Below are 11,638 nucleotides of genomic sequence, written 5' to 3' on the forward strand. Positions count from 1 at the left end.
TTTTTTTTAAAAAAAAAAAACAACTTCGCAGCTGTTGTCGCAACAACTTGCCCAACGCCCGCTTCCGTAACCAACGGGGCCGTCGACGTGCCTCCGGGAACACTGGGCGTGAATACGAAAGTGCGGTACCAGTGCAACGCAGGATACACGCTGGTCGGAGTGACGGAGCGCGTCTGCCAAATGGACGGCTCGTGGTCGGGCTTGGAGCCGTACTGTCAGGGTGAGTGGAAAGGAGGAGGGGTGGAGTTATTGCTGCTTAGACAAGAAGGAGGCAGGGAGCGGGTCGCCTGAAATAAACTTGTAGTACTTAAAGAAGCGAAATGAACTCGTGAATTTAGAAAAAAAAAAGATGATAATGCCCTGCCCTAACGATGGCCCGTGCGGGAGAATCGGCAACATTTTCATATTATCCTATTTGTCGCCGTTTTGCCCTCCCCCCCCCCCCCGAAAAAAAAGAACCACGCAAACGCACACTCACGCACACACGCACACGTATATGTAATAAACGTACGTACGTACGCACGCACACGCAGTGATTCTCAGGCTTGAATAGCCTGCGCCCATTGGAGTAAAATTTAAAGGAGCTCAACATATACGTAGCTGCGGTGCCACCTGTCATATTACAGCGGGTATAACGTGAATCCTGATATCCTAAAGTGTGCGCGAATCTTAGGAGCATCGACTTTGCACCTGGACCTAATGAAAAACAACCGGAATGCATACGATTCCGCGTGATGTGAAAAAAAGAAGCAAAAAACGTGCGTCTTCGTACATGTTACCGTTTTCAGAGTGTGTACTGAAACGGCATTCTCTACGACGTTGCTGCGATCCCCCGGTCGTCTGCGTTCGCTGAGGCATCCTCGAATCTTGCAACTTAACCGATATTAGTTTTTTAAATTGTTTTAATACCAGCGCTAGCTCAACCGTACAGGCGTCCATTGCACAGTTATGCACGCCAAAACGCGCATCAAAGGCACAAGCACAGAGAAAAACAATCACACTTAAAACGTGTTGCACATATATATATATATATATATATATATATATATATATATATATATATATATATATATATATATATATATATATATATTGAAACATTTCTATTAAAATAAAATAATAGGTGCTGTCAATTTGGGTAGTATAGGTAAAGTCTCTTTAGGAAAATGTCTCGAAAGGTAGAAGGCTGGACGTTTGCTCTCGGCGTATATGCATCTTCGAGTAGTGGGTTCACTTCTTTCATTGTTTTTCAATATGTTTTTCACGAGGCACGCTTTACAAGTGTCTGGATAGGTTCTTTCCGAGTAGGCTACGGCCTAGAAATAGGTGACGGCCCGATAGCTGAAGTTCTCGCGGACAGCTCTCGCATGGAGTCCAAATTTTTAAAACTTAATGTAGAAAACTCACTGAAAAATTGAAGATTCTTCAGTGCGCATTTCGGTGAATTTCTCAGTGAGGTGAGCGGGGTTAAGGAGAAATAAAGTGAGAGGAAGGCCCTTCGACGCGGCCTCCCTCCCGGCTACACCGGTATGCCGACAAAGCCCAATGCTGATTTACCTCGATGGCGAGGTGGCAGATATGGCAAGAACAGGCGTGTTAAGCATGGAGCGGCCCGTGGCCATGCTAGACCACGGCGCTGCCATCATCCATGTTATGTTGAACGCGGCGTATCTCTACTTCCATGCTGGTATCTCTACTGAATCGAGCTCGTTTTCGTAATCTATGAAGGCCGTCTAGAGGTGTTAGAGATGTTGTGCGAACTTCTCGGGCACTTGAGCAACGAAGTCGATGCTGTGCGTTGTACGATATCGTTTTCTAAAGCAATCCGCTTTTGTGGGCTGTTCCAAGTCGTGTGTTGACCCGTTTCTATTCCAAACGATCTGAGTAAATAGTCTGTACAAAAACGGAAGCAAGCTAATGAATCTAACATTCTGAAAAACTTTTCTTCTTCTTATGGATTGGTATTCATGTGGATATTATGGATGCGGATCTGTATTTTCCAAGCCTCCTTTTTTGGGATATATGAAGCCTCCGGCCACCTCGCACGAAGTGTCGCAAGTTCTTTTAGTAAAACATGCCTGCCCTCTTTTATCAGATTCAGCGTTATTTTATCATCTCCTTCAGTATTTTCCTGGGTATATCTTGCAAAGAAAGCCTTTACAGAGCTTTGCAAGATGTACAGTCGAGAGCAAAAGTTAGCAAAGGTGCCGCTGAAAACTGTTTATTATTCGCAGCCGAGGCATAAAACCTGAAATCGGTTGGCGCACTGCCGACGTGCACCTGTTTCACCAGCGTCATGCGTTAAGACAATTAATATCACGTTGCGCGGATGTGCCAGGGTAAATATTTTTCTTTTCTTTTGTTTTTGTTGGTGTAATAGTCTCTAGACTTTTGCTCTCGACTATATGCGTTGCAAAGTGGGACCTGCTAATGGCCAAGGTGTCACTTATGCTACGCTGTGTTTCATAGCTCAGAATTTCGATTCTAGCCCAGGAAACTTGATGTGCATCATTTAATAGCATTTTCTATGCGCTGGAGAGAGTGTTGAGTTATGGATAGTTCAGGAAACTTAATAATACTTTGAAAGATGCTAGGTATGTTCTTACTCAAATGATATATATATATATATATATATATATATATATATATATATATATATATATATATATCATCATCAGCCTGGTTACGCCCACTGCAGGGCAAAGGCCTCTCCCATACTTCTCCAACAATCCCGGTCAGGTACTAATTGTGGCCATGCCGTCCCTGCAAACTTCTTAATCTCATCCGCCCACCTAACTTTCTGCCGCCCCCTGCTACGCTTCCCTTCCCTTGGGATCCAGTCCGTAACCCTTAATGACCATCGGTTATCTTCCCTCCTCATTACATGTCCTGCCCATGCCCATTTCTTTTTCTTGATTTCAACTAAGATGTCATTAACTCGCGTTTGTTCCCTCACCCAATCTGCTCTTTTCTTATCCCTTAACGTTACACCTATCATTCTTCTTTCCATAGCTCGTTGTGTCGTCCTCAATTTGAGTAGAACCCTTTTCGTAAGCCTCCAGGTTTCTGCCCCGTAGGTGAGTACTTGTAAGACACAGCTATTATATACTATTATATAGTATAATATATATTATATATTATTATATAGCTATTATATATATATATATATATATATATATATATATATATATATATATATATATATATATATATATATCCACCGTGTTTGGGAATTGCAGAGTTAACTTGATCCCTATGGTAAATTTAGTTACAGTAGGTACCACAGTAAAACGGTTCTGCGTTGAGGTCACAGCTACGTACGTTACGTCGCTCGGCGCACTCCATCCTTTGCATCGCTGTGTGCGCTTTTCGTCAGCAGTCAACAGCGCGGTGATCGCAAGCGAGGATCCGCATGCTCTTTGCGAAGCGCTTGCTGTTTTGCGCCAACGCGGCGGCGCCTCGCAGCCATTCCCGCCGTCACCTGTCCGGCGCCCGGTGCCCCAGCGAACGGCGCCGTCGACGTGCCCGCGGGCATGCCTGGCGTGGACACCCGGGTCCAGTACCGCTGCAACGCGGGCTACACGTTGGTCGGGATGATGGAGCGCGTGTGCCAGGCCGACGGCGCGTGGTCGGGCGCCGAGCCCGTCTGTCAAGGTCAGCCGCGCGCCCAGAGCGCATCGCCTCAGCCGGTGGCGCATCCCAGGGGTCTCTTACGTCCCCAGGTCGCACGGGGCACGCCAAGAGACCTCCGAAGTTAAAGGGGCACTAAAGAGAAAAATGATTTCTTGTGCGTCGTTAAATTATAACTTTCTACAACACCTAAAACACCACTCTTACCACGATAAGGCTCTAGATAAGCCAGAAAAAGCGCAAGAACCGCAGACGGGTGGCGATGCCTCCTTGAAGTTCCCGCACCTGGTTGCTATGACGTCATGGATTTCGATGGCATCTTCTAGGGCCTGCTTAATTATATAGCGGTACAGACTGACTAGATTGTGTTCCAAAGGAACCGAGTAATAAACATGGCAAGTTTCGGGAACCTTTACTCAGCTAACATGGCCTAAATGCGAAAACATACTTTGGAATCCCTGACGTCACACTGACGTACCGGCGTTGGGGTTTCGGCGCGAAATTCAAATACTGATACGTCGACCTTCATTTTCTCATCTAATAATCAAACTATTATTTTGAAAGACTGTCTGCAGGGTTCTCAAACAATGCTTTATTAGGCTAAACTGATTTGTTTTTTCGCTTTAGCGTCCCTTGAAGGAGCATGCAGCGCTTTTCAAAGGAACATTAGTTCTACGGATATGCGTCAGTGCTACAGGGTATGTCTCCTGGTGGGCTCCGCTGAACTTTTTTTTAACAGAAACTGCAACGTATATTCTGAAACGCAGAAGTGGCGATGAACGAAAGAAAGCTACCGATGCGGTAAAAAAAAAAAAGAAAAAAAAAAGACGACGACACTTCGATGCGTTGCAGCTGATAACCAAACCGCACATGGCACCCATGTTGCGTCGATGTTGCCTTGATGTTGCTGGTAGTGACAGACCGTGCAGGCGCTACGGTGCCGACACATTAATCATTGAGATTCCGGGCCTCACGGAACTGTTTAGTGCGTAGGAGCTTGTGTAACACGCTGAAACTTGTTTTTAACAAGGAAAAAATTGAACATCCGTATTTGTATAGAATTCTTTTTTCTTCTGTCGGACGCTTACTGGGTTCCAGAGTATTCCTTTGAGATTTGAAAGGACAAACGCGCACTATCTCGACTCAAAGTTCACTTCAACTATATATGCCTCCTCTGAAGTACACATGTGACAACGCGCGTATTCCCTTGAAGAAAAGGATCTTTGGCTAAAAAGACTTTGAAAGTGACCGTGTGACTGGGGTCCACTGCAACGGAATTCTGGAGCGCGTAAAGGAAACATATAGTTTAAGAGAGTGTAGATGTGTAAAGCAGCCTCAAAATCTTACGTTTAAGATACGCTCGAGTGCGCGACAAAAAGTTCGCAATAAGTTGGAGGGTGATTCAACCTTGTGGGGGTTCTACTCTGCGTGCGGCTAGGGCTGAAGGCGAGCTCTGGATCTAGCCCCACGCAGTCGCTTTGTGTTACTCCCCAACCCGTTGCGCGGGAACCGCGGCTACGTCGGGTTCGGACGAATAAGGCAACAAGCGGCGTCAACTGTAAGAACGTTTATTGCTACCGGCAATAAAGAACACTGGCAGAGGGACGTCCTCTCTGTAACAGTAATAAATTGGCTGGCCTCGTTGCCCGGGATAGTCAGACAAACGTGGTCACTCACGGGTTGCGGCAGGTGCTCCAGTCCGGCAGGTTGAGGGTCCGGCCTCAGAGAGAGAGGGAGATGTGGGCTTCTCCTCCGGCCGTGTTCTTGGGACAAAGGAACGACGACACAGTAGTGCAAACAATCACAAGGGCATTTATTGCACCTTTCATAGATCAGTGCCTGCTAGCCGAGTTGCTATCCACAAAACATGCCGATGGGCGCGCGACAAATCTAGGAAGTCCGACTCACCGCGACCGGATAGCGAGCGAATATGTTCGCCCCATGCTGGATCCCAACGCCTGGTCGTTCGAGTGTACGGTCACGCAAACGGTGGCGTGTTCGAAGGCGGCCACGCGAGACGGTCTCTCAGAAGAATGGATCGGCGCACGCGCGGCACAGCACGTCCGCACTGCTTGCTGTCCCGAACCAAAGAGGGAGCGCCATGTCTCTCCCGCACCCAAGTAGCCCCGCAGCAGCGCAACACTCGCGCCATCTCTCGCACTGCGCTTGTACCGCTCCGACCGCCGCGGGCGCCAGGCCACGCGGCGAAGCCGCACCGCAGGAGCTATGCGGGAAAAGAAGATATCAGGGGACGCGTGAGAGTCGCACATCCCCACAACCTTTATAACTGACGTCGATTAAACGCAGCCTTCCCGAGCCAGTTTTGGTGAGAATGGGGCGAATTCACTGCGCACGGCACTCTATCGCGTCATCCCTCGCGTGAAGTAGAGTGTAGGAAAAGCATCGGATGGCTTAAATTTCGTGACTATACGCTATCCTCTGGATGGGTTGATATTTTTAGACTGCACTATATATCTCTGGGATCTGCCCACGAAAGAGCCTATATAACCATACATACCCGGTACGGAAAAGGGAGCAACTCGTTGCGAAAGACGCCATTATTCCTAAAATAGATGTTTTAGTGCGCATTTTTAGGGTACTTCACACACATTCCGGGGACCAACTATATACATATATATATAACCGTTTTCCGGCCTACGTGGATCATTGGGTCGTCCGTGCTCGGATGGCTATCGCAAGCAGGCAGAAGGATCACAGGGTTCGAGGCGATCCATCGGACCAGCTTGGATCACCGAGCATGTGGCAATGTGTGCGTATACGTGCCGCTCTGCAGTGACGAAAGAGATCTCTTACGTTTATCCGATGCCGAGCAGAATCGAGCCCACGTAACAGAGGTTCCTCGTGGACAACAACCTGACGCATTAGCGGGCCGCTAATGCGACATTATTATGTGCCGTTTTTCAGTGAACGTCCTTCACGCCAGCGCTTTACAGCGAGCTGCGCCACATGAATGAACTGGGTATGCGCCGCTCTTCAGTGAACCTCTCGAACAACGTGGGTCGCTGAGTACGGGCCACTGAGTTGTGCGGCATGCGAGGGAACAGGTCTCAGCGCTCGCACGCACCGGCGTGCCACGACGCTCGTCTCGGAGGCCAGGCGCAGGCTTCTCGGCGGTGCCACCAGATGGCGCGGCTTGTTCAGAAACTGTTCAGAGGTGTATGAATACTTTGGCATATACGTAAACGAAGGAAATACTTACGCAAGTACCCATCAAGGCAACATTAAAATAAACAGGAAGCGGAAGGCAGCAGAGCACTTTTGGGCCACGATAAATAGGAGGTGGTGCGTGGAATCTGGAACAAGAGTAACGGTGCCAGGGCTAAGGTTCGCTAATGCGCCATTCTGCGCTTGAAATAGGATATCTTGTCGGGGTTCGAAGTTAACCAAAGGTCGGTAGGCCGGTTGGCTTTGGGAGCCCACGGTGAAACCACAAATGAGGCAACGCAGGGCGACACGGATAGGGCCTCGTTTGAAGCCGGAGAAGCGCAGAGCAAAACTAGTTTTGAAGAAAAAGTCAGGAATATGGATCAAAATAAATGGGCGGTTAAAATGCACAATTGTTTGTACCTGAAAAGCTTGGACACAGAATGGAGGAAGAGGTCAAGAAAGCGGGCAACTAAATACAGGGTGATTGAAAGCGTAAATAAACTTCCTATGTAGCAATTGCTACGAACGGGTGGATGTCTGATTTTCCCTTTATTCATTACTTCTCTCCACCTTGCGGGTTTCCGCAGAACTACTACGTCAACAATCAAACCCCGGCCCCCAGTTCCCAGCAGCTGCGAAGCAACTGACCACGGCGGCGGTCAGACCTGTGACGCAGCAGAGAGTGCCAAGAATCTCTGGATCGAGACAGGCCGCCATAGGAACCTGATCCTGGCAACGTTTAACGCTAGAACGTTATTTAGTGAGGCGAGTCTAGCGGTGCTATTGGAGGAAATAGCGGGCATTAAATGGGATACAATAGGGCTCAGGGAGGTTAGGAGGACAAATGAAGCATATACAGTGCTAAAAAGCGGGCACGTCCTGTGCTACCGGGGCTTAGCGGAGAGACGAGACGAGAACTAGGAGTTGGATTCCTGATTATTAAGGATATAGCTGGTAACATACAGAAATTCTGTAGCATTAACGAGAAGGTGGCAGGTCTTCTTGGAACCTAATAAGGGGTACAAGTTGAAGGTCGTATAGGTCTAGGCGCCTACATCAATCATGACGACCAACAAATTGAAAGCCTCTATGAAGACGTGGAATCGGCGATGAGTAAAGTTAAAGCAAAATGGACTGTACTGATGGGCGACTTAAATGCCAAGGTAGGCAAGAAGCAGGCTGGAGACAAGTCAGTGGGGGAATATGGCATAGGTTCTAGGAATAGCAGGGGAGAGTTATTAGAAGAGTTTGCAGAACGGAATAATTTGCGGATAATGAATACCTTCTCCCGCAAGCGGTATAACCGAAAGTGGACGTGGAGGAGCCCATATGGCAAGTAGAAATGAAATAGACTTCATACTCTGCGCTAACACTGACGTCATGGACGTGCTCGCCAAGGTGCGCTACAGTGACCATAGGATGGTAAGAACTCGAATTAGCCTAGACTTGAGGAGGAAACGGTAGAAACTGGTACAGAAGAAGCCGATCAATGATTAGCGGTAAGAGGGAAAATAGAGAAATTCCGGATCAAGCTATAGAACAGGTATTGGGCTTTAACTCAGGAAGAGGACCTTAGTGTTGAAGCAATCAACGACAATCTTATGGGCATCATTAAGGTGTGTGCAATAGAAGTCGGTGGTAACTTCGTTAGACAGGATACCAGTAAGCTGTCGCAGGAGACGAAAGATCTGATCAAGAAACGCCCTACAGCTAGAATAGAACTGGCAGAACTTTCCAACTTAATCAACAAGCGTAAGATAGCTGACATAAGGAAGTATAATATGGATAGAATTGAGCATGCTCTCAGGAACGGAGGAATCCTAAAAGCAGTGAAGGAGAAACTAGGAATAGGCAAGAATCAGATGTATGCGTTACGAGACAAAGCCGGCAAGATCTTACTAATATGGATAACATAGTTTAAGTGGCTGAGGATTTCCATAGAGATTTATACAATACCAGTGGCACCCACGAAGATAATGGAAGAGGGAATAGTCTTGAGACATTTGACATCCCACAAATAACGCCGGAAGAAGTAAAGAAAGCCTTGGGAGCTATGCAAAGGGGGAAGACAGCTGGGGATGTTCAGGTTACAGCAGTTTTGTTGCAGGATGGTGGGCAAATTGTTCTAGAAAAACGGGTCACCCTGTATACGCAATGCCTGCGCAATGCCTGCGCAATGGGCATGTAATGAGGAGGGAAGGTAACCGATGGTCATTAAGGGTTACGGACTGGATTCCAAGAGAAGGGAAGCGTATAACAGAGGGCGGCAGAAAGTTAGGTGGGCGTATGTGATTAAGAAGTTTGCAGGGACAACATGGCCGCAATTAGCACATGACCGGGGTAGTTGGAGAAGTATGGGAGAGGCCTTTGCCCTGCAGTTGGCGTAGCCATGGTAATGATGATGAAGATGATGATGATGATGATGATGATGATGATGATGATCCCGTGTTTCGCGTCGACTGCCCACCCGTCTCCACTTTGAGTAGCTCAGCCGCAACCCACTCGACGCCTGCACAATTCCGGCCACGGAACTCCCACACGTTGCACGGTACTATGGTGATGCGCGAACTCTGATATTTTGGTTTGCGGACTCGTTTTCAGGCGTTATAGCAAATAGTGTTTCTATATTGTATTTAGTTTATGTGCGATGGGGTCTTGTATACTTACAAAACGTGTGTGAGGGCGCGACAAAGACCCTATGCTTCGCCTTTATTTCTCAAGTCTGTTCCTACTGGACACGTTCAAGAACCTGCTACGATGAATCGGCCAGCACCGTCAACATATATGCAGTTATATCTTTAATTATAAAACGGATTTGGCCACCTTTTGGAGAAACATCTGCTGGCGTCCGTCACAATTCCTCGTTTAAGTCTGAATGGCTAACGAGTGAAATGGCGCAGGAAGGAGCTCCACCGTATGTTGCCCGACAAATTGAACCGACAGTGCTATGACGCGTTAGCCACTGTGGACGTATATAGATGCCAAGAAATCACCTGGGGATGATTTTCCCCCTTTTCGCCGGACCCACCAGGAGCGCATTCGCCCCCCCCCCCCCCCCTCCCCATAGCCGCAGCAACAAATGAAGCATCGAAATGAAGAGGACCCGGACGCGCAAGCATCGCACCATAGAGTAACAACAGTCATGAGGCAAAATGCTTGTACGTTACAATGCCGCCCTTCCCTCCATCACGTACATCTATAGGGTTTTCAGTATCGCTGGTGATGTCTTCACAAGAAAACGAGGAAAGATGGCGGGCGAAGATTTTGAAAAGCAGTGGATAATGAATATAAATAACGTGTGAAGGGCTGCAGACCACGCGTTGATGTACAGCCGAGCCAGTCCATTCCATTTACTGTATTTGAGCAGTGCTAACAAAAACATTAGGAAGGAAGTAACTTAAAAGTAATCGATTACACTTTAGAGTTGATTGATTACACCCGTAAGGCAGTAATCGGTCCCTGGGATCAATTACATTTTCTTAACGAAGTAATTGTAATCGGTTACCTTCTCTTTCTGTAGCGTGTAGGAGTCTGGTGGCGAGTGACGCTTTTTCCTGTCCCGCACTTATTTCACATTGTTTCGCGACCTAGCTATTACTCCACAATTTGCATAAAGAATGATTGACTAAAGATATCCCGCTAAAAACTGGCTTCTTCGCGTTTTCAGCCACTGGACAGGCTCCGCAACCTCCACAACCTCCGCAACCGCCAGCGGCACCTACAACGTCACAAAGCCCGATGCCAGGCACGTATGGTGAGACCTGATCACAACGAAGCCTGATGTATACCAAATCCGCAAGCTACTCTGCGAATCTCATCTACGCGAAGCGTACTGCGTTTCTTTTTTCTTAAGTGTATCGACATCGCATGTATCGTGCTTGTAAGCCGTGCTAGCAAGCGTATCACAGCGAGCCTGTACTCTTCACCATCGACCATGTCGCGATGAATACATCGGTTCCCGTCACTTCATATAGATAGTCCGCTAGATCACTGTAGCTTCGTTTGCACGAACTTCAGCCCCCTAGATCACTAACTTCGACGAAAGCGAGTCGAGCCGGAAGTCGAACTGACCAATCCCAACTCGGCCGCATTTGCACGCACCTTGGCAAGCGCGTTGGGTGAATCAATCCAGCCCTTGCAGGCGGGTTGATTTAACTCGCCTCGACACTCACTGGGCCCGACACGCCAGCGTTTACATGAACCCGACGACCGGGTTTTTCGAACCGACAAGCCGATTCGACACGACTGTATCGTGCTTAAGCTACTGCGTAGTTTTCGGGCTGGGTCAGGCCTTGGGCTATTATGCCTTGGGTGGGAGGCATAGACCAGTGTTCCGAGAAAGAGATTGTTTGAAAGTGGGAAGGGTTTTTGGAGCCGCAAGTCTAGCGCGCGTCTGCCGGCTTAAGGATAAAGCCCCGCTATCAACTGGCGTCCTACTGTGTATTCAGTCGGCGTCAAATGTTGCTGGACCACTGGACCTGACAAAATGCTGAATATTTCCGCAGCTTGGGCACGCACCCTGGTAATCGGATTTCAAGTCTGTACTATAATACGCGCGAAGAACATAGTGTTGTAATGCGGTTTCATTTATTGCGGTCGCAAGCTGCTCGGAGATTCAACGTTTTCTTAGATCCCGTGGTCCCTAAACTTTCAACGCCTACTGTACATCGGTCAGCAGTTAATTTACGCGAATGCGGCAAGTCGCGCATCGCATTCTTGTAAACGGCCGGTAATGTGCTATATAGAAAAGCGTATACCGCATCGATACGACGAAACCGATGCATGTAAAAGCTATATAGCGTATCGCACTTGGGGCACCGTGTGTGTCTGTCTCCACTAA

At 47.9% G+C, this 11,638-nt stretch overlaps 1 protein-coding gene across 3 annotated transcripts in view; it reads left to right on the plus strand.

The window, feature by feature from the left end:
• The window catches only part of LOC142557092 (membrane cofactor protein-like), a 76,724-nt gene extending 66,149 nt beyond the window's left edge, over nt 1-10,575 (plus strand). The window contains exons 7-9 of one of the 3 annotated variants that reach the window (XM_075668690.1): nt 32-220; nt 3,466-3,654; nt 10,466-10,575. In XM_075668690.1, coding sequence (XP_075524805.1) covers nt 32-220; nt 3,466-3,654; nt 10,466-10,563 — 476 coding nt within the window. In that variant the 3' untranslated portion in view covers nt 10,564-10,575. The remainder of the gene's footprint in view (nt 1-31; nt 221-3,465; nt 3,655-10,465) is intronic. The other 2 variants (XM_075668694.1, XM_075668693.1) reach the window with 2 other exon arrangements.
• The last annotated feature ends 1,063 nt before the right edge of the window (nt 10,576-11,638 follow it).

Source organism: Dermacentor variabilis, chromosome 9 (genome assembly GCF_050947875.1).
Source record: "Dermacentor variabilis isolate Ectoservices chromosome 9, ASM5094787v1, whole genome shotgun sequence".
Lineage (NCBI taxonomy): Eukaryota > Metazoa > Arthropoda > Arachnida > Ixodida > Ixodidae > Dermacentor > Dermacentor variabilis.